The sequence below is a fragment of the Strongyloides ratti genome (assembly GCF_001040885.1).
Source record: "Strongyloides ratti genome assembly S_ratti_ED321, chromosome : 1".
NCBI classification, from domain to species: Eukaryota; Metazoa; Nematoda; class Chromadorea; order Rhabditida; family Strongyloididae; genus Strongyloides; species Strongyloides ratti.
In genome coordinates this window covers 9,647,069-9,669,295 of record NC_037307.1, presented here as the reverse complement: position 1 = coordinate 9,669,295, position 22,227 = coordinate 9,647,069, and the positions used below count along the sequence as shown (strand labels likewise).

At 21.3% G+C, this 22,227-nt stretch overlaps 9 protein-coding genes across 9 annotated transcripts; 4 read left to right on the top strand and 5 right to left on the bottom strand.

The window, feature by feature from the left end:
- Window positions 1–1,870: 1,870 nt before the first annotated feature.
- Window positions 1,871–3,105, bottom strand: SRAE_1000299500 (Lipase; the record flags this gene model as incomplete). Its single annotated transcript, XM_024650135.1, has 2 exons — window positions 1,871–2,983; window positions 3,028–3,105. The coding sequence occupies 2 exons, from the start codon at window positions 3,103–3,105 to the stop codon at window positions 1,871–1,873; spliced, it is 1,191 nt and encodes a 396-aa protein (XP_024503943.1).
- A 3,019-nt stretch (window positions 3,106–6,124) lies between these two features.
- On the top strand, window positions 6,125–7,093 carry SRAE_1000299400 (Protein kinase domain and Serine/threonine-/dual specificity protein kinase, catalytic domain and Protein kinase-like domain-containing protein; the record flags this gene model as incomplete). The annotated part of the gene is made up of 1 exon (XM_024650134.1): window positions 6,125–7,093. One exon carries the CDS (start codon window positions 6,125–6,127, stop codon window positions 7,091–7,093), a length of 969 nt encoding a protein of 322 aa, XP_024503942.1.
- Window positions 7,094–7,687: 594 nt separating this feature from the next.
- Window positions 7,688–10,067, bottom strand: SRAE_1000299300 (Cullin 1a; the record flags this gene model as incomplete). The annotated part of the gene is made up of 2 exons (XM_024650133.1): window positions 7,688–9,686; window positions 9,730–10,067. 2 exons carry the CDS (start codon window positions 10,065–10,067, stop codon window positions 7,688–7,690), a joined length of 2,337 nt encoding a protein of 778 aa, XP_024503941.1.
- Window positions 10,068–11,094: 1,027 nt separating this feature from the next.
- Window positions 11,095–15,123, top strand: SRAE_1000299200 (Elongator complex protein 1; the record flags this gene model as incomplete). Its single annotated transcript, XM_024650132.1, has 4 exons — window positions 11,095–11,161; window positions 11,216–11,307; window positions 11,356–14,949; window positions 14,992–15,123. 4 exons carry the CDS (start codon window positions 11,095–11,097, stop codon window positions 15,121–15,123), a joined length of 3,885 nt encoding a protein of 1,294 aa, XP_024503940.1.
- A 160-nt stretch (window positions 15,124–15,283) lies between these two features.
- SRAE_1000299100 (Uncharacterised protein family KRTCAP2-containing protein) lies at window positions 15,284–15,676 on the top strand (the record flags this gene model as incomplete). The annotated part of the gene is made up of 1 exon (XM_024650131.1): window positions 15,284–15,676. One exon carries the CDS (start codon window positions 15,284–15,286, stop codon window positions 15,674–15,676), a length of 393 nt encoding a protein of 130 aa, XP_024503939.1.
- A 234-nt stretch (window positions 15,677–15,910) lies between these two features.
- SRAE_1000299000 (Almondex) lies at window positions 15,911–16,664 on the top strand (the record flags this gene model as incomplete). Its single annotated transcript, XM_024650130.1, has 2 exons — window positions 15,911–16,071; window positions 16,148–16,664. 2 exons carry the CDS (start codon window positions 15,911–15,913, stop codon window positions 16,662–16,664), a joined length of 678 nt encoding a protein of 225 aa, XP_024503938.1.
- A 63-nt stretch (window positions 16,665–16,727) lies between these two features.
- On the bottom strand, window positions 16,728–18,504 carry SRAE_1000298900 (Probable tRNA (uracil-O(2)-)-methyltransferase; the record flags this gene model as incomplete). Its single annotated transcript, XM_024650128.1, has 2 exons — window positions 16,728–17,246; window positions 17,314–18,504. The coding sequence occupies 2 exons, from the start codon at window positions 18,502–18,504 to the stop codon at window positions 16,728–16,730; spliced, it is 1,710 nt and encodes a 569-aa protein (XP_024503937.1).
- A 139-nt stretch (window positions 18,505–18,643) lies between these two features.
- On the bottom strand, window positions 18,644–19,369 carry SRAE_1000298800 (RNA recognition motif domain and Nucleotide-binding, alpha-beta plait domain-containing protein; the record flags this gene model as incomplete). The annotated part of the gene is made up of 2 exons (XM_024650127.1): window positions 18,644–18,955; window positions 19,088–19,369. 2 exons carry the CDS (start codon window positions 19,367–19,369, stop codon window positions 18,644–18,646), a joined length of 594 nt encoding a protein of 197 aa, XP_024503936.1.
- A 1,268-nt stretch (window positions 19,370–20,637) lies between these two features.
- On the bottom strand, window positions 20,638–22,034 carry SRAE_1000298700 (Hypothetical protein; the record flags this gene model as incomplete). Its single annotated transcript, XM_024650126.1, has 2 exons — window positions 20,638–20,981; window positions 21,866–22,034. 2 exons carry the CDS (start codon window positions 22,032–22,034, stop codon window positions 20,638–20,640), a joined length of 513 nt encoding a protein of 170 aa, XP_024503935.1.
- Between the last annotated feature and the right edge of the window lie 193 nt (window positions 22,035–22,227).

Sequence of the window (22,227 nt, the reverse complement as noted above, 5' to 3'; positions counted from 1 at the left end):
GCATTTAAATAACATTATTAAAAAAGTTTTTAAAAAAATGTGTTAAACTTTTTTTTAATATATTTTATATGTTTTTTTTTTGTAGAAAAGATTCATAGAAATCCAACAAATACTAAACTTTATTAAAGCATAAATAGTAATTAATTAAAGCCAGCTGCAAATGAAGCGCATCAAAAAATATACATTTCATTTGGGACAGGTTAATATATGTTAACTTTTATTATTTATATTTTTTTTATAATTTAAAAAAAGTTTAAAATTTAAATTTGTATAATTTTTTTTTAATTTCTCAGTTTTTTAAAACAAATATAAATATTATAAAAAATATTATTATGAAGTTAAAATATTATATAAAAAAATAAATTATATAAGAAGTTAATTAAGATTTACTATTAAATATAATTTTTCTTTTTGTTACATTGAAGTTATTAATTAATTAGAAAGTGTAAAAATCACTCAATTTTTTAAAAAACTATGTTATAAAAAAAAGTTATACTTTTAATATAAAAAATTTTAGGCAATCATTGTAACTTTTTTTTTAATTAAAGAAGTAAAATAATAAGTATATTTTAAAATAACTTTAAAATAACATTTAAGTAAATTAGAATTTAGAATTAATTTTCAAGAATAAATTTAATAAAAAGATAGATTTATTATAAAAAAAAACAGATTAAAATTTAATGTAGAAAATAATTAATTTATAGTTTTCTTTAACTATAACTAGATTAAAAATAAAAGTGCAAGTTTTGAATATATTAATCTTTTGGCGTAAACATGCATCTATTATTCATTCTTATAAATTTTGTTTTTTTTTTATTAAATAGTTGTTCATATATTAACAATTAACTACTTTAGATTTTTTTTATTATAATTTTTAATTTAAAAAAAAAATAGGTAAATGGAAAATGCATTTAAAATTTTTATAGTATAATGATAATTATATATAAATTTTTTAAGCTTAATTATGTTTCACATAGATAAATATTATCATGTCAATAAATAAATAAAAGATATTACTGATATCAAGAAAATGAATTTAATAAATATATGGATAATTAAATTATAATCTAATTTTTATTTACAAGTCAAAGATTAGTAAAATTAATTAATTAGCTAAATTTTCATAGTCATGCTTTACATTTAAATTATTTTTGTTGGTTTTAGAATTTTTGTCATACAAATATCTTATTCTTGTATCACTTTTGTTTTTAATCATTATTATTTATGAATGTAAACTACAAAAAGAAATGATATTAAAATATTTTTTTTTTCAAATTTTATCATAAAATTTTGTAATTAAAAATTTTATTCACATTTTTTTTTATTATTTATTAATTTCTTAGATAAAAAAGTGTGAATAAAAATTTTACAAGTAAATATGATTTTATATAACTGTTAATTTTTTCAAAAACTCTTTAATTTATATATGATAATGTATTTTTAATAAGATTAATCTACAATAAATAACATTTTTAATATATAAAACATAAACTTTATTGATAATATATTTTTTACTACACATCAATAAAAATTACGTGAATAAAATATGCAATTTTAAAAAAAGGTAAGTTATATTTTAAAATATAGTAAAATAATTTTTTATATTAATAAAACTATATCTAGTGATTAAAAATATAATAGTACATTTTATTAAAAAATTATATTTAAAAATATTTATAGCATATCAAATTTTTAATATAATTTTTTTTTAAAACTTTTTACTTATACTTTTTTCACTCAAAATATTAATAATAATTAAATTTATCATTAAAATATCAATAATTAAATAATATTTTGTTCATGCATAATTTGAAATAAAATTAAATTATTTATAAATTTATACTTTTTATTTACAAATTACTATTATTTTTCATTTATGTTTAATGTCATCCATTATATTTTGTAAAATAGTTTTATAAATTTCTGGAGCTGCACGAAGACCCCAAATAAAATCTAAATGATTAAAATCTTTATACTGATAATTTCCTTTTAAAATTTTGGGATCAAGATTAGGTAAAAGATGCATTTTTATATCTTCAGGATCTCCTAACCAATCAATGTCACCCCAGTATAAATATGTATCACCATTAATTTTTGTAATATCATAAACAGGAGGTTCAATTTGCCCATAATGTTTTTGGTTTTCTTCTTCATTTCTATAATCATACATTTCTTGCCTTCCTGTATGTACCATTTGCATCCAATGAACCATATTTTGAATTGAGGTATCAGATGGAGAATGACCAATATAAACTTGTACACGAGAAACATTCATTTGATTAGAATTTGGACCACCTATCAAAAATAACATATTATCACATAACTCATCAATAACAGCTTTTTCACATACTGCTTTATTAGCAAGTTTGATAAGCCAATTATTTGGCATAAAATTTTTATCACCAAGTATCTCTTCCACTAAACCTATTTCTGGATATAATAATTTTGCTAAAAATTCTAAAGCACCTTTTATATAAGTAACAGTTCCTACAGGTGCTAATGCATGAAATTGTCTTACTTTATTTTTAAATGTTGAATCAATAGATAATTTTGAAAACATTATTAATGTTCCTTGTGAATGTCCAATATAATAAAGATGATCTTGTCCTGAAATTTCTAATGCCTTATTTATCATAGCATCTAAATCATATTTAACCATCTCATCCCATGAAAATTTCCAATATTCTTTTGATTTAGTATCTAAAGAAACATGTCCAGTAGAGTAGGTATTTCCTCTAACATTTCCTAGATAAACATCAAAACCAGCATCTGCAAACATGAAACCAGCAGACTCATTTGGTAAATTTGTTATCCAATCAGTTGATGCACTAAGAAGTCCATGTTGCATAAATACTACAGGTCTTTTTTGATTTTTAGAAAAATTTTTTCCTTGTGGAATTCTATGCATATGTAATATATATCCATCTTCTGTAACTACTTCTATATCTTGACCCTCATATCCCCAATACTCAATCATTTCTATCTTAAATATAATCATTTTTTTTTTCAATGAAAATTTAAACATACAGGTGTCATTTCAACTTCTGGATCTTTACCTGACACAAAACATTTCACAAAAAACAGTAAAATAATTATTTTATTCATACTTTTATAAAAATAAAAATTATTTTAATGTTACTTCACATTTTTTGATACCATTTATAATTATCTTATCTTATATTGATATTATTATCATAAAATGCCTTTTATGTCACATTTTTATTTTTACTGATTTGTAAAGTATATGGTTTTTATTAACAATAAAATTTTTAATGAATAATGTCACAGTAAATTATTATAGAGATAATTCTTTGTTTATTATTTCTGGTATTTGAAAAATAATTTTAATGGAAAAAGATTATTATTTTCATTTATATATTAAAGAAAAACATTTTTTTCAGTAATAATTAACAGTGGTTTAATAAAATAATTAATAATTGTTGTTAAAAAAAAATGCTTAATTAAAACCATACATGATTCATTTAAAAATTTATTGAAGCATTTAAAAAGTATTATTTCATATAATAAAAATTACAAAATAATTAAGAATTATTTTTAAAATATATAATTATTATTCTTTGTCAAGTTCACGTACTAATAATAATTTATTCATTACATCATTCACATCATTTAGTTTAATAATTTGATAAACTTTCAACAAAACACGTTTACTTTTAAATAGGGTAAAAATTATTAACATTATTATTGATAAGGTTTCCTTTAAATATATAATAGTTTGATTCTTTCTAGCAAATGGTTAATGATATCCTGTTAATTAATAAGATAATATATACATATTAAGTATAAATATGTAATAAGGTAACTTTATAAAATATCACAAATTGATAATACTTTTTGTTTTTTATATTTAATAATTCATAATTTCATTATATTATTTTACATTTAATGTTTATCAGAATTAACAATTTTAATTTAAAAAGTTTTATCTTTTAATAATGAGTCAAAAAAAAAAGATTTTAAAAGAATTTCAATTACAATATATTTAATGATAACTTTTAAAAAAATATTAACATTCATTATAATAAAATAAATGCATCTTGAAATTTCTTATCTTTTTTATTATAGCATAAAAGTCATATTTAACCATTTTATCCAATGAAAATTTCAAATATTCTTTTTATTTAATATCTAAAATAATATTTCACTTGAATAAATGTTTTCTCTAACATTTCCTAGAATACATTCAAGTTAGCATCTGCAAATGTGAAACTGGCAGACTGGTTTGTTAACTTTACCACCTAATCTGCAAAAAAAAAAACCAAAACTTCATTTTAAAGAATAATTATATATCATTTTATTTTTGATACCTTCCCTATGGAATTTTATGGATGTATAAAATATATCTTTTTCCACATCCTTAAATTATCATTTTTATTAACCATGAATAACAAAAAAAATTTCTCACTTTGAAAAGTTTTACTTCATTATTTTTAATAAATATAAAAATGTTTCAATGATATCAAAAAATTAAAAAAATACCAAAGTTTGTAAAAAAGGTTTCATTTTTTATTTAAAATATTTTTCTATAAAAAAATATTTTATTATAATTTAGTTTTTAATTAAAACAATATTTTTAAAAATTTAATTAAAAAATACTTTAAGATTATTATATATTTTAACTTACATTTTTTTTTATCCATATTTAAAATATATAATTTTTTTTTTAAAATTACTATTGTTTACCTTCTAAACATTTTTATAAATGGAATTACTGTATTTCTAACAATTTCAATTATCATTAATATTTCAATACCTTGAATTAATGGTAATGTATGAATAATACCAAAAAATAAAATACCAAAATAATGATTTTGATTATTAGTTAGCATCATAATAATATACAAAAATAATGGTAACCATAAAAATAGAATAAAAGATAGTTGGTAATACAACAAAAACCAATTTATATTTTTTTCATTTTTAATATAAAAGTACGATGAGGTATTATCTTTGTTTTTAAAAATTTTAAAAATTTTTCTCAAAATAATCATTCCACCTATTAAGGAACTTAATAAAATAAATAATGAAATAAGACCAAAAACTAAAAAAATATTGTTTTTAAAATCATATATAATAAAGAATGGGTAGGTATTATAATTAAGATCATAATATATGTCTGTTGATATCATTTTTTTAAAATCTAATAATTCATAAGGTTTTAATCGAGAATAAGAAAATGATAAACCAAATGACAATATAATCCATAATATACATGATAAAAAATGAATAGAAATATATTGATAATTTAATAAATATTTTGTTCTAGTTATTTCATAATATTTTATAAATATCATAATATTACTAGAAAATGATTGATATCCCATACAAAAAAGCCATGGAATAAATGATATCAATATAATACTATAAGTTATATATGATAAAGATTTTCCACAAAAAATAAAAATATAATTTTTAATACAATAACCATTAACTTTAGTTATTATATTAATTGTTGATAAAATAAAATTTGTAAAAGATATATTATATATAATTTTATAACTATTTTTTAATGATGCTAAATGATTTATTCCCAATATAAATAAAATAGTTATATTAACTATTATTGATAGTGATGATATTATTGTAATATATATTTCATAATATTTTTCTAAACCTGATGAATCACTTAAAACATTTACATCTAAATAAAAAATTAATTATATTTTAACTTATTGTAAAAAAAAATATTAATATAAACATACATTTTTGATATGTATACTTTGAAGATTGAACCAATTCTTCATTATCAGACATTATTTTTTTTTATAAATTTTTTGAAAATAAAAAATGATTTATTCTAAAAATAAAAAAATTAAAAAAAATCCAATTGTTATTAATAAAAAAAAAATAAAAAATTCTGTATTTTATACAAAAAATATGTTTATAAAATAAATGTATTTATCTTTTTATAATCTTTTAAATTATGCATATCAACAGGATAATAAAACTAAAAATGTATTTTTTTTAAAAAAAACGTATATAAAATTATAATAATTCAAATTTCTTTTAAAATATTTTATATATAATTAAAGAATGTACATTTTTACGCCTATCTTTAAATAAGTACATTTTTTTATTTTTTTTTATCATATTAATAAAACAAATGCAGTACTGTGATGAGGATGATATTGCTAAGTCGTTAGGACTTGCTAATAATTCAGTTATAACTTCACAATCTAGTAATTACAAAATTATAAAATTACTTGGTGAAGGTGGATTTGGTGCTGTTTTTCTTGTATCATCTTCCTCAAAAGAAAATGTAAAATATGCTTTAAAAGTTGAAAAAAAAACAGCAAAAAGAAAAGATCCTAAACTTCAGATGGAAGTTAGTATACTTGAAAATCTTAAAAAATCTGAAAAAAGTGAACATTTTACAGAAATTGTTGATAAAGGTAAAACATCAACATATTATTTTGTTGTAATGGAATTAGTTGGTAAGTCATTAGCAGATATTAAAGATAAATTGGGAAAAGTTTTTACACTTGGTTGTGGAATAAGAACAATGATGCAATGTGCTGATGCTATAAGTGCATTTCATGCTTTAGGCTTTATACATAGAGATTTAAAACCAGGAAATTTCTGTGTTGGAACATTAGATAAAAGAAGAAATATTTATTTATTAGATTTTGGAATGGCTAGAAAATTTTTAAATGATAAAGGAGAAATAAAAAGACCAAGAAGACAGGTAAATTTTAAAGGTACATTAAAATTTGCTCCAATACGCCTTCACCAAGGTAATGAATATAGTCGTAAGGATGATGCAGAATCATGGTTTTATATGTTAGAAGATTTAGTTAATAAAAGAGGTTTACCATGGAAAAAAATTGGTGATATGAATTTAATAAGAATATCAAAAGAAGATTCAAGAAAACCAGAAAATTTACAACGTCTTATTGGTGATTTTCCATGTAAAGCTGAATTTGAAAAAGTTTTATCATACATAGATAAATTGGATTATGTTCATAGTGTTGACTTTGCATATATTAATAGTATTATGGAAGAAGCAGCTAAAGTAATACAAAATACACCAGAAGATCCTTATGATTGGGAATCATTACCAGAAGAATGGTAATATATAATAATGTAATAGAAAATAAGAAACAAAATTTCAATATAATGCATAATAAAATGTAGAAATATTTTGCAGTTCGTAAACCAATTACTTATTCATAATAAAAATATTATAATAAAAAGTTTTAATAAATACAAAAATATATGAAATAATATTATAAACATTGTACTTTTCAGTTTCGAAGTCCATTTTTTTTATTGAACTTCCTGTAATTAATCTGAATCTTAATAGATGAATGAATTTTTACACTTTAAAGCATCAGTAAGGACAAAATCCTATTTTTATTCCATTGTCTTTATATGAATTCAGGAAGGAAGTTTTTTCAATTTTATTTACAGGTGAATTTTTTAAAAAAAAATTATTGTTTTTTAAAATTTTTTTTTATCTAACATCACACTTTCATTTTTAGCTCCTTAATTTTTTCATTAATACTGTATTTTTTTCCTTAGAAAAAAAGTTTATTAAAAATAAAAAAAATTCAACAACTTATTCCTCGCCTATATATATTTATTTAGGATATCTTAATTCTTTTTGTTATAATATTGAGTATTAAAAAATAAAAAAAAACAAATAAATAATATACGAAAGTATATGTTAAGCCAAATAATGATATTCATCTTTTGTATCTGCTCTTTTAAGATACATCTTATCTATCAATGATTCAATATTTCTTTTTATAAAAGCCATATCAGGAACAAACCGTGATCTTGTTTGTGATATTATTTCACTAACAAGATCATTATGTTTTATAACTTTTCTTGATTTCATTATTCTAACGATGACGCATTCAATGTAATATTTGCGATCATGTAATAATTCTTGTGTAACTTGTTCAACTTCTCTTTCAACAACCTTTTGATTTTGTGGTTGTGGAAGGCGGAATTTCATACGTTTCCCTTGATATTTTGAATTATATATTACATTTGAAGACAATGAAAATGCTGGATCATTACATAAAAGTAATGAATGTTCAACGAATATTCTTAAGTTTTTTGTCACAATATCATGTGGTAGTGATGTTTTTTGGCACAATTCTTGAACTGTTAATTGATCTATACCTTCAAATGTTAACCATATTGATGCTTGCGTAACATTCATTGTAATGAGGTAACTTTTAAAATCAGTTTGACTTTTGATATCAACTGTAAACATATGATAAAGCCAACAAAGTTTTCTTCCATTATGTTTAGTATGATAGTATGATTCAAAATTATTAATACTATCACCAATATATTTTGAAACAATTGCTGGTGGTAGTGAAACCACTGGCTTGTCATCATTTGTATTATTAGAAGTACCATTTATTCCATTAATATGATATGGCCAAGCACATGCTTGGAGAACATTAAAGTTTATAGAAACATTTGTGAATGATTTATAGTAAATAGAATTAAGGTAACCATTACACAACTCTTTACTAATATTAATATCAGAAAACATTCGACAAAGTTTGTTAGTAAATTCATAACCACATGCTTCTTTTAATTTTGAAACCATTAATTCTTCATACTCATGATTAGTTGATAAGTTATGAATTAGTCGATTAGCGAGCATTTTAGAATAAAATTTTTGAAAACTATCCTTATCTTCAAGATATTTAAATATTATAATAGCTTTAGACAAATTATTATCAACTTCTTTTTCATCAACATTTTTAGCCCTTTTTAAAAGACTATCAACGTACTTAGCTGTTTTTTCACTTGCTCTTGATATAATTTTAGGATTTTCCTTATAATTAACAATATAATGCATAGCATTATCAAGACTTTTAGTAAATTCTCCAGCTCCATTAAAAACATTTTTAACTAGATTATTATATTTGTTAAAAATTACAATTACATTATCAACAAATGTTTGTGGTGCATTTGAACTTTCATTTTTCCAAATATTTTCAGTACCATCATCAATAGCTTTTTTATGAAACTCTTTAATAAGTATAGATAATCCATCAGGTTTTAATGGTTCAAGAATATTAAAAACAATCTTAAGATATTTTTCATCTTCTTCATACAATATTTCACTAGTAGCATCATCAAATTGTTTTTTATGTTGATTAACCATTAATCTTAAACATACCTCATGAACTTTCTTTTCACTTGATGAATCTAAAAATAACCTTGCACGTTTTCTTTCATTTTCTATTTCATTTAATATTTTTTCCATATATTCACGTATTGGAAGTCCTGCAAATTTGTTAGCTAATATCTGATTACAATAAGCCCTAGTTTTTTCTAGATAAGATAATTCAAAAGATTGAGAATAGAATGTATATACATTTTCACAAGAGTCACCTGACATTATATCTACATTTTTACTTAATTTTGGTATTTCATATTTATCTAAGAGAACAAAAGAATTTATTGCTGCATGAACCTCTTCAATAGAATCACATTTATAACCTTCACGATGTTTATTTATAACCTCAAAAATTGCAAAGTATAGAGGATCACAAATTTTTAAAACCATTTCTTGTTTCCAAATTCCTAAAACAAGACCACCAATGGAACAAGGTACTTTTTCAGTAACTCGATTTAATGATTTATTTTTATTTTGAACTGATCCATATTGTTTTTCTAATAGTCTATTAAGATAACTATAAATAAAAATTAGATTGAAAATACAAAATACAAACATACTAAAAAAGTGTATGCAATATTTTAGAAGCTTCATAATATTGCTCCCATAGTTTAACATATTTACTAATAAGTACATCACCGTTACACAAGGCCAAATGTTCTCTTAATGTTTCTACATGTTTTAGTACACAAAGTTTAACACTTTCAAATAAATGTTTCTCATGTGTATTGGGTACACATATACAAAGATGGTAAATTTCAGTGAAATTATAATCCCACGTCATTTTGTCGATTGGTTGAAAAGTTAAAATTTTAACAACTGTCTTTTCAATCTTTGGCCATTCATCACTAAAATTTAGGCACTTCGGTTTCATTGCATGTTGCCTAGTTCCTGACATAATATTTAATTTTTCTTAAAAAAAAATTAATCTATAAATTTAAAATTTTTATTGTAAAGTTTTAATCAAAAATAAATTTTTTTATTTTTATAATTTTAACGGTATGTCAAATGATAGTAAAAGTAATCAACGTTCATAAAAAAAAATAATATGAAGAGACGGATGACAAGATAGATATCTATATATATTTTTATAACGGAAAGTTGTTGGTATAAGAAAAAAATAATCGTGTGTATGACAATTAACAAAATATTACATACCACCTTTATAATAAGACTAATTTAACGAAATTTTCTCCTTTGATAAACCTCAAACAATAAACATATTTTTTTAAATAAAGATTTTAAAAAATATTAATCAATCGTAAAGAAAAATTAAAATAATTTCTTATAATTACTACTATTGAATTATAAAAAAAAAAAATTAGTACTATATTAATGTGTACTTCATAAACATACGCATATGAAAATTACATTAACAATTACTACAATAAATAATTATAATATCATTAATACAAAACTTCTAGTTTAAAAAATTACCTTCAAAAGTTATAAAATATATTTTTATTATAATATTTAAAAAAAAATATAATTTTTAAACTTTAATCATATAAATACTAATCTTTTTAAATATGATAAGTGCAATTTTCTTAATAACTATTCTTTTATAAGATATTATTCTCTAGAAAAAATTTTACATCTTGTCACATGTCATGTAGTTTTAAAAATATAAGATAAAGTATTTTTAATCAGTTTAATAACAAAATATTTTGTCAATGTTTGGAAATAATAATGATTGTATGTTATCCTGTTGAAAATTATCGTCAAAAAGTATAACAGAGTACAAAAGTGATAGAAATAAACAAATGGCAGAACTACTTACCAAATCAAATTTCTTCTCAAGAGATTTAAAAATATTTCTGAAAATCAGTAAAGACAGACATCTCTTAAAGAGAAAATACTTGGTGAACCATTGCCAGGAATTTATTTCTCTATTATTAAAAAAAAAGGTTTATATTAGGAGTGTTATGAAGAATATTCAACTTTATGAAGTACAGTCTATTCATGGATATACTAATAATTTTGATTTGAAAGGTAATTTTTTTTAATTATTATTTTTTTGCTTTATCAATTCATTTTTAATTGTAGATGCAGAGGCGTTCTGTTTTGATTCCTTATCAAATATTGTGTACGTGTCTCTTCCGCAAACTATTATTGGCATACAATTAGAAACAAAAGTTGTAAGTTGTTTTTATTATTAATTTATTAAAAATGTTTATAATTTTTAGATTACTAAGAAAATTAGTTGGGGTGATTTAAGAATAAATGGAAAAGGAGATACTAATATAGCATCATTTGTTCTTATACCTGATGAATTTGTTATTTATATAGTATTAAGAAATGGTGAAATTTCATGTTTAAGTCTTGAAGATAATATTTTTTATAATAAAGGTCAATTACCTGGAAAAGTAAAAAGTGTATCATGGTGTCCAGGTTACCAAACATTTATAGCATGTTGTGGTAATGAATTATATTATTTTACAAGAGATTTTGAACTTTTAAATCAATTTGATATCATACCAACAGAACCTGGTCTTGATAATTTAGGAGTAAATGTTGGTTGGGGAAGTTTAGCAACACAATTTCAGGGTGCTGAAGGAAAACAAAAATTATCTAAAATAGAACTTGAAAAAAAACCAACACCTATTAAAGATTATGACTCTGTGGATAATGTTATTATTTCATGGCGAGTTGATACTGAATATTTTATTGTTAGTAGTGTAGAACCAACTTTAATTCAAAATGGTGAAGATAAATGTGAAATAATGCATAGAGTAACAAGAGTATGGAATAATGAGGGAAAGTATATGTCTCAATTTGAAAATTTGGCTGGAGCAGAACCTGTTCTTGCTGTAAAACCACAAGGAAATTACATTGCAACTCTTCGTGTTTTTGAAAATGAAAGATATCTTAGATTTTATGAAAGAAATGGTCAAAAAAGACATGAATTTAATATTACAGAACAAGCTCCACCAAATGATTTGAAAGCAATTCATATGTCATGGAATTCTGATGGTTCAATTTTGTCTATTTGTTTTAAAGGTGATACTTATTATAGTATACAATTTTGGACATCTTCAAATTATGTCTGGTATATGAAATATCATATTAAAACTTTTGATCAGATATCACAATTTGAATGGGATGAAATTAAACCTCATAATTTTAGATACTTACTTAGAAATGGTATGTTTGTTTCAGCTTCTTTAGATCCAACGAAATATTATTCATTAAACACAACAACATTTGTCGTTGATGGATGTAAATTGAACGTGACAGATTTCACCAAGGGTATTATGCCACCTCCAATGTGTAATTACACACTAACACTTCCGAATTATATATTATGTCTTTCTCAGCATCCAGATGGTAATGTAGCTATTATTACTTCAGCTCCGAATATTTCTTTGTTAGTTAAAAATCAAGATACTTATACACCTATTTCTATTTTCAATCTTGCGGATATGGATCCTATGGCTTTAAATTTTTTCTTTTATGATATTAAATTTTCATCACCGGATACCATTTCTTTTATAACACATGGATTAGAATACTATATTGTACATTTTAATTTTACCACAAAAAAACATTCTATTGTTTTAAGTTCTCAAAAAAATATACTTCTTCATTTTCCTGTTCCATCAAATCCAAATATTTATATATATCAACTTCAAAATGGTGATTGGTTTGAGTATAATCAATTAACAGGTGAAACAAAAGAATTATGTTTAGGTGATAGTAAAGTAGTAAAACTTGCCAGTTTTGATTCACATAGAACTGAATTTCTTGTTGAAGAAAAACTTTTAGTATCATTAACTAATACTAATCAATTATTACTTAATGAAAAAATTATCGACTCAGCTGTTGGATCTTTCCGTGTTGGAAAAGAATTTTTATTTGTAATTACTTTATCAAATACATTATTTTGTATTCCAAGACAACAATTGTCAAAATTATCAGCTCTTCCAGCTAAATCAAGTGGAAGATGTGTAGAAAGAGGATCTCAAATTGTTGATATTGATGAAATTGGTACAAAAGTTATTTTACAAATGCCTAGAGGAAACTTAGAAACAATAGAACCAAGAATATTACTTTTAAATAAATTAAAAAAGTTATTTGATAATCATAAATGGAATGAAGCATATATTATAATGAAAAGACATCGTGTAGATTTAAATTTATTTTTTGATAACAATCCAAAAATGTTTTTAAGTAGTATTTTTGAATTTGTTAATGATATCTATAATCCTGATGCTTTAAATATTTTTATCACAAATTTAGTTGAAGAATCAACAACAGGAACAATGTTTATAGATTATTATCCATCACATATTAATCAATCATATCCAAATAAGGTAAATGTTATTTGTCAAAAAATATTAGAATATTTTCTTTCAATTGAAGATTCAAACAAATCTGAATTGATAAAATTTTTTTCATGTGTTTTATCATGTTATGTAAAACAAACACCAAGAATGTTAAAAGAAGCTTTTATGAAAATAAAACAAATAAAATGTACATTAGATAAAGATGAAAGTTATCGTTTTGTTGATGATTCAATACGCCATCTTTTATATATGGTTGATGGTAATACTCTTTTTAAAGAAGCTATTGGAACATATGATTGGGAAATAGCTATAAATGTAGCTGAATGTTCACAACGTGATCCAAAAGAATATACAATATTATTAAATGATTTTCGTTCTAAAGAACCATTATCTTATCAAAGATATTGTGTTGATATGTATCTTGATAATTATAAATCTGCATTAAATAATATAGCCATAACATTATCTGAAGATGAAAATAATTTTAATTTTCATATGGATGAATGTATAAATTTAATTAAACTTCAAAATTTATATTCTTATAGTTTGACTGTCTTTCAAAGTACTCCACATTATACAGAAATATGTAAAATTTATGCAGAATATCTTGAAGTTAAAGAAAAATATGATGATGCTGCTATAATGTATTTAAAAGGAAATGTACCATCTAAAGCATTATCATGTTTTAAAAAAACAAAAAATTGGAAATTTTATTTAGAGTATGCATTAGAAGAAAATATTGATGAAATTGTTATAAAAAATACTTTAGAAGAAATGAGTACTCTTTCAGAGATAAAAGGAGATCATTTTAATAGTTATGAAATACAAAAATTTTTATATGAAAAATATGATCATAATGTTTGTTATTTAAAAAAAATGTTATCTTTATTAATGATATCTAGAAGATGGAATGATGCATCAATTCTTGTTATAAAAGATAGTAAAAGTGATAATCCTGTATTGGTACAATTATTTAAATTAAAATTAAAAGAAAGAAGTGAAAATTATAAAAAATTATTTAAAGAATGGGAGAAAACATTTTTTGAACATAGTAATCGTCTTATTGTTCTTAGAAAAGAGAAACAAGATAAAATAAAAGAATTAGTTAATGCTTCAATGGTTGATGATGATTTTGAGATGCAAAGTGAAGCTTCCTCTACAATATCTTCATTTTCAAAAATGTCAAAAATATCTACTGCTTCTGGAAGAAGAAACAAAAAAGTTCAAAAAAAGAAAAGATTTGTAAAAGAAGGTAGTCAATATGAAGATATTAGTAGATTATTTGAACTTAAAAAACTTTATGCAATTATTGACGATTTTCAAGATGAAATGGCTAACTTTTTACCCGTTCTTATTTTGTGGGATTTTATTGATGATGGAAAATTTTTACAAGAAACTTTTATTGATCTTCTTGATAATATTGAAAAAAATATTAAAATTCATTGGCCTCATTCTATTAATGCTTATCACTTATTAGGACCTATTCATGAAATTGTAAGTTAAAAAAAAAACTATTTAAATTAATTATTATTTTAGTATCGTCAATCTGATGGAACAATTCGTATGCCTGATGCAGGAGAGATGCCTGAAAGAATTGCTGTTGAAAGTGAATTAATTCCTCCAGTTATTAGAAAAAATATAATATGGCAATTAGATATGTTAAAATAGATTTTTTTTTATGTTAAGTTTTATACATTTTTTACTATTTTTGTTATATGTATATTTTTTTTGAAACATACTTATTATAAGATATTTTAATTTAAATCGGTGATTTTTATCCTTGGTATATTTTTAATTTTCATTGTTACACACATTTTATTTTTATAGAATGGTTAATCATAAACAAAGTGCAGTCCTCTCTTTTGCAGCAGTAGTTGGATTAACAATTTTTACTCAAATTGCTAAAGGATTTTTAACATCAACAAAAGAAGGAGTATTATTAGCTGGTTTTATAGGATCTTTTATATATGTATTTTTACTAACAGCAGTATCAAACTTCAAAAATACAAATTTTAATTTTATTGTATATTCAGGAATTTTTGATATTTTTATTTCTATTGTTATTTCTGCAATTATTATGTCATTTGTTCAGGGTGTTGCTGTTACTGTAACAATTTTATTTTCACTTTTTTGGACAATGGCATTATCAAATATTTCTGATAAAAAATACAGTTTAAGTACTGGAGGGTCATCAGTTGTTGGAAAGAAGAAAAAAAATTAATTTATTTCTTTTTTTTTTTATTGTAATACATCCCTCAATTTTTGTTCTTTTATGTGTCTGATTTGGCAAATAAAAATTTTTTCCTTTAAAGGGAAAATATTATTTATTATTATATGAACTATGGTCTTTGGTACCACTTTATATTTCATTTAATTAAAATTATTCAACTTTAATAACTATGACAATTTACTACTATTTATATATACATATATTTCATATCTATGAATTACAGATATGACAAGAAAGTACCTTATACTTTTTGAAGAAATTATAATTTTGTTATTTCTTCTAATATTCCAATTAATAATATCTGACACAATTAATAAAAGTACATTTAATTCTACCACAAAAAGCCACTTCTTTCGTATTCCTCCTCCAAAAGAAAATATTACATTGTAAGTTAATAGTAATATTAACTTTCTTTTTATTTTTACTATTTAAAATATTTCTAATTAAATTTTTATTATTTAGTTGTTCAAGAGTAATAAATTGTCATAATTATGCTAGTTGTCTTACATGTCCTTTTCTTAATAATTGTACATATGGTGAAAAATATTCTGTTATTTGTTTGCCATTAAGAAATTGTAAAATAAGAACCCCTGTTCGAAAGATAATGAATTGTAAATATTGTTATCAAACAAAATTAAAACTAGAACATGATTGTGCTGAAGTTAGAAATTGTACAAGTACTTCTGTAAGACTTGTAAGATCTATATGTAGAGCTAAACAAACTACATTTTGTCTTGGTAGAAGAGTTTTTTATCAAAATATTCGTTGTCATTGGACAAATGGATATAGTTGGAAAAAAACATTTTTTATTTCAATTATTGGTGGTGGTTTTGGAGCTGAACGTTTTTATCTTGGTTATTGGAAAAGTGGACTAGCTAAACTTGTTACATTTGGTGGACTTGGTATATGGACAACTATAGATTTAATATTAGTTGCATTAGGTTATTTAGGACCAGCAGATGGATCTCTATATATATAATAATTTATTATTAAAAGTATTAATAACAGACAACAATAAATGTACATAAGTTATAATAATATATTAATGTAAAAATAAACATTTCTCAGAGGGTAATGGACATCCATCAGGATGATATCGATGAAACCAACATTCTGATTTATGAATAAATTCTTTTTTAATTTTAACATGTTTAATTTCTTGTGCCCAATTTTTAATAGATACCTTCCCAGAATGTATCTTAAATATTTGATATTGATTCTTTAAAAATGTTTGAAAACCACCATTTTGTTTCTTCATTAATATTTTCTCATCATCTTTAAGCATTTTAAAAACCTCTAATATAGTTAATGATCCTCCAGTATGCCATTTAGAAAAATATAATGCTTCTTTATTAACACTAAGTAATTTATTAAAAATCCTTTCAATGATTGTATTTCTAATATTAATATCAATTTGACTACAATTACGTACTGCTTCAATTTTATCTCTTGGTATAAATATATTATTTTTATTATTTTTTGATGTTTCTAATATACTTTTTATTATACAATTAAGATTAGTATTTAATCCCTCCTCTGGTATTGTACAAATCAGTGCAATCTAAAAAAAAAGGAAATAATATATAAAAATATATTATAAAAAGAAAAGAAAACAAATTACTACTTACCCTTTTTGTTGATGGAATACGTAATCTATCTATTTTAACATTATATCCTAATTTTTCACATAAACATTTAAGATAGCTTAAATAGTTATTATATATAGATGTTCCTTGAGCTCCAAAAAGCTTATCATTTCTTTTAACTAATTCATTAGGGACATGTATAAATTTACCATAAAAATCAAATGGGCAACATGGTAAAAGAAAAAAATTACATTCTAATCTTGATGCCATTATTGGAATCCAAGGTGTTAATTCATCACTATGATTACCTATTATAAAATCACATTCTCTTGGGATACCAATACTACTAACATTATCACTTGATGGTATTAAAGTTTTTTCAATTAAAATACATCCATTATCTTTAAATTTTGTCCAAATTTTTCTCTCTCTCATATCAAGTCCAATACCTTTATATCCTTCTTTTGTTAATATATAACTTAATAAACCATTTCCACATCCAATATCTACAAAATATTGAGGTATTTTATTTAAACTTTTCCATAATTCACATAAATATGCTGATATACCACAATCTTCATAAACAAATTTTAATGGATCTGTCTTCTCTGTCCATTCTTGAACAATTACTTTACCAATATTTTCTTTAATATCTCTATATCTATTAGCATAACTTTCTGTATTAATTAATGATTCATTACAAAAATTTTCACTCTCTATACTAAAATTTTTAAACCATTTTACGAGTCGCGGAAAAGCATGACTTTTAATCCATTCACATTTAGATAATAAAGTATCTTTACTTACAATAATTTGTAACTTATATGTACTTTTGTCATTTTCATTATTATTCTCATTAACACAATTAATTTTTATCAAATAGGGAATTTCAACATGGGAACTTTTTAAATTTTCATCTAAATTAATTGTTTCAAATGAACAAACCAATGGTGAGATAAATTTTGAAAATTGATATATTTCCTGTGAATAAATTTTACTTCGTGGAATTAATTTTTGATTAAAATACTCTCCACTTTTAAATTTTTGGGGAATATTTTTATTATTTATAATTTCATCAATTGATATTACACAGGCAGATGATAGTCTTCTATTAATACAATGAGCTTGATGTCTCCACATATTAACTAACATACTAAATCTATCCTTTATTTCATCATTTTTTATTTCAATTGGAGAACTTTCACAAACCAATACAGTATCATTGTTAATCATCCTTTTGTTTACTAAAAAAATTATGAAAACATGTATAAATTTAATAATTAAATAGATCAGATAAATATAATTAAAATAATTATAGATGAAAAACTAATTAAATGTGTTTATAAAAATAAGTTTATTTGACATATTATATCTAAACTATTTTTGTTATTTTGCAATCTTCCTTATGTTGTTCTCGTAAAAGTGCCTCTTTCTTAATGGCTTTTTTTATGATAACACTACAACCATCTATTGTAAGTTTACCTTGACAGATAATAAAATTTACATCTTTTGGATCATTAAAATATACAAAACTACATCCATACCCTCCCTCAACTATACATTTGAAAGAAGGATATTTGGAAAAATATTCTTTTACTTTTTCTTCTTTTAATTTTCTATATGATAATGGATATGATAACATTATGCAAGTACTATCCATTTTATCAATTACCTCATCTATATTCTAAAAAGAAATAACAAAAAAAAATTAATTGACATTTGGTTATTTATTAAAAATAATATTAGAAAAAAAATTAAAGAAAAAAAAAATATAATAATAATAATAATAATAAATTATTAAATATTTGAGACTTACTGTTTTACCAATTCTAAATGTAGAAACATTTACTTTATTACTTCCAATAGAATGAGGATTATCATGAAAACATTTTATTGCTGATGTATTAGTAGTATATGTAATATATCCAAATCCACGACAAAGATTTGTTTTAATATCTCTCATTACTTTAAAACTTCCTATCTGTCCCCATCTTGAAAAATATTCATAAAAAATTTTATCTGATATTGAATCATTTAAATTTGTTATAATAAGTTTAACAGGTTCTGTTCCAGGTTTAAATAAATCTTCATAATACATAATTATTTTATGTTAATACTAATAAAAACTTTTTATAACCTTTTTATTTATCTAATCTACATAATACCAAGATCAAAAACATTCCATTTAAGAGTGATAGTATTTTATGAAGAAATATATTAATGTAAAAATAAAGTCATTGGAGAAAATTATTTGCAAAAGTATATATAACAAAATGTTATAAAAATATACTGTATCACATAAAATAAATATTTACATTTATAGAAACACACCCATATTTAAAATACAATGATATAATGAAATAGTAAAAGTTTAAAATATTGCTTTATTAAATATTCTTATTAAATAGTGTAATTATATTTGATATAAATTTTTTTCAATTAAAAGCATATTGAGTTAGAAGTTATGATAAACCTGACAACAACCAAAAAAAAAAATATATATATATATATATATTTTCTATAGTTATTTCTTTATTTTAAATTTATTTATCTGTAATATATTTTCTATTTAATATATATAATATAAAATTAATTATATATTAATTAACATTAAAAAGGAAACTCTTTTTAAAATTATAAAAGTATATATATGTATATAATTTTTTAGAAAATGAAACCTAAAATTATTATTTTTGTATAAAAATAAAAAAAAAAAATTTTTTAAATATATAGTTTATCTAAGTTATGTAAATAAGATTTCTATATTTATCATTTTCATCTAATTGTATATATTTATACAAAATTATATCATAAAAAAAAAGTCTTCCCTTATAAATTATCATAAATGTTTTATAGTTTAAAACTAAAAATGATTCATCTTTAGACTTTTTTCATTTATTGCATTATTTATAAAGATGCTTGAATTAAATTAAGTATAACGTAAAATATTAATTTTTATGATAAATAAAAATATTTATTAGAAATAATAAATATATTTTTCTTTAAAGTATAGGAAAAAAAGTTTTTTTTAATATTTAAATATTAATATATATTATAATTGGAAAAATTTTTTATTCACATTTTAATTTTTTTCATTTATTTTACTTTTCATTTAATATATTATTTAGTTTAAAAAATTTATTTACGTTTAAAAAAATTAATTATAATTATGGTAGTTATATAGTATTAGAGTTAGAAAGTGGTAAAATTTTAAAGAAAGTAAAAAATAAAATAAAAATGTAAAAAAAAAATTTTATTATAGAGTTATTGTTTATGTTATTTAAATAAAGTAAAAAGTATATGTTACTAATTTCAAGTATAGTGTTTGAAAAAAATTTTTAATTTTACATTTAGAAAAGACAATATTTATGTTAACTTTTTTTTTGTTTTCTTTAAATCTTCATCTATCTGTGTTAAGTCTATATAAAGTTGATCTGTATCTTTATTATTTTTTTTACTACTTTTTAAATTTTCCTCATTATTATATCTTTTTTTTGATTCATCTTTATTTCCTTTATTAACATTTTTTTCTTTAAATATTAAATTATGATTTTCTAATTTATTTAATTCTCTTCTTAATTTATTAATTTCTCTGACAGGTGTTGACATTAATCTATCATTTGTAACACATTTTTCAGAATGTGTATGATAAAATTTGTAGCAAAATTTTCCATGAGCATATAATATAAAAATTGTTGGTATAAAACCAGCTAGAAAATTTATAAAAAAGAAGCTAATTATTCCCATCTCAGTGAAATGGTAATTAAATGAAAATATTAATATTTTCTCTTATATTTAATTTATATTTTAACTTGAAACATCACTGAAAAATTTAATTATACCTCTAAAAATAAATTTTTATAGTATCTTACATTTTTGCATATAATTTTTTTTAAAATGAGACTTCAAATTGGTGCAAAGATTAATTTGTCATCATACATTTTTTTTTTCCATAATATTGTATTTTTATATTCAAGTTTTTTTTTTAATAAAAAAAAAACAATCTTTTCTTCTTAATAAAATAAGATTTAAGGATAATTATAATTTCAAAATGATATTCATCTTTAAATATATACATTTTAATGGTAACTTTAAGTTTAATAACATTTTTTATATATTAAAAAACATTTCTTAAAAATATTAATATGATAAAATAACTGTTACTTTATGGTGTATCATTTCTTTGTCCACACCAATTGAAAAATATAAAATTTTAACATAATTATTTTTCACTCCTACATTATAAGACATTCAATTTAAGTAATATTTTTTTTTTAAATACTATAAAAATGTTCTACAAATAATATAATAATATAAAAACATGAAGTAGCTTACATAATTAAAATTAATTTATTAATAATACCAAAAATGTTAGATAAATATAAATTTAGGTGTAAAATTAAAATTTTTTTTTTTTTAAATTTATATTCTAAATATTAGTGTGTTATTCATGTAAAATAATAAAACAAAATTATATGAATTTTTAGTATACTTTTGAACTTTACTTTATTTTTCCTCATTTCATTACCATTTATTTATTTTTGATTATTTTTTAAAATTGAAAAAAAATATTATTTCTTTTTATCTTTTTTACTTTCATCCAAATTATAAGCATCCAAATTTTCATAACTGGTCTCTTTATTTCCTGAAAATAATGTTAATATATTTCCACGTAATCCTAAAGAGTCATAAGTATCAAATAAGATTGTTGCTGTGGCTGCTCCAATAATTACAATACCCAATGAAGTTAACGAAAAATTCATTATTTTTGAAATACTTATATATATATTTACTATATAAAGCTAATGATAACTAAACAAAAATTTTGTATATCATCAATACTTTAAACATTTATATTATTTTTTTTATCGTAAAATTAGTTTATTCTGTTTTTATTATTAGATGTAACATTTAAATATCATTTATTTGTTATTAAAATTTATATCATTAACTAAT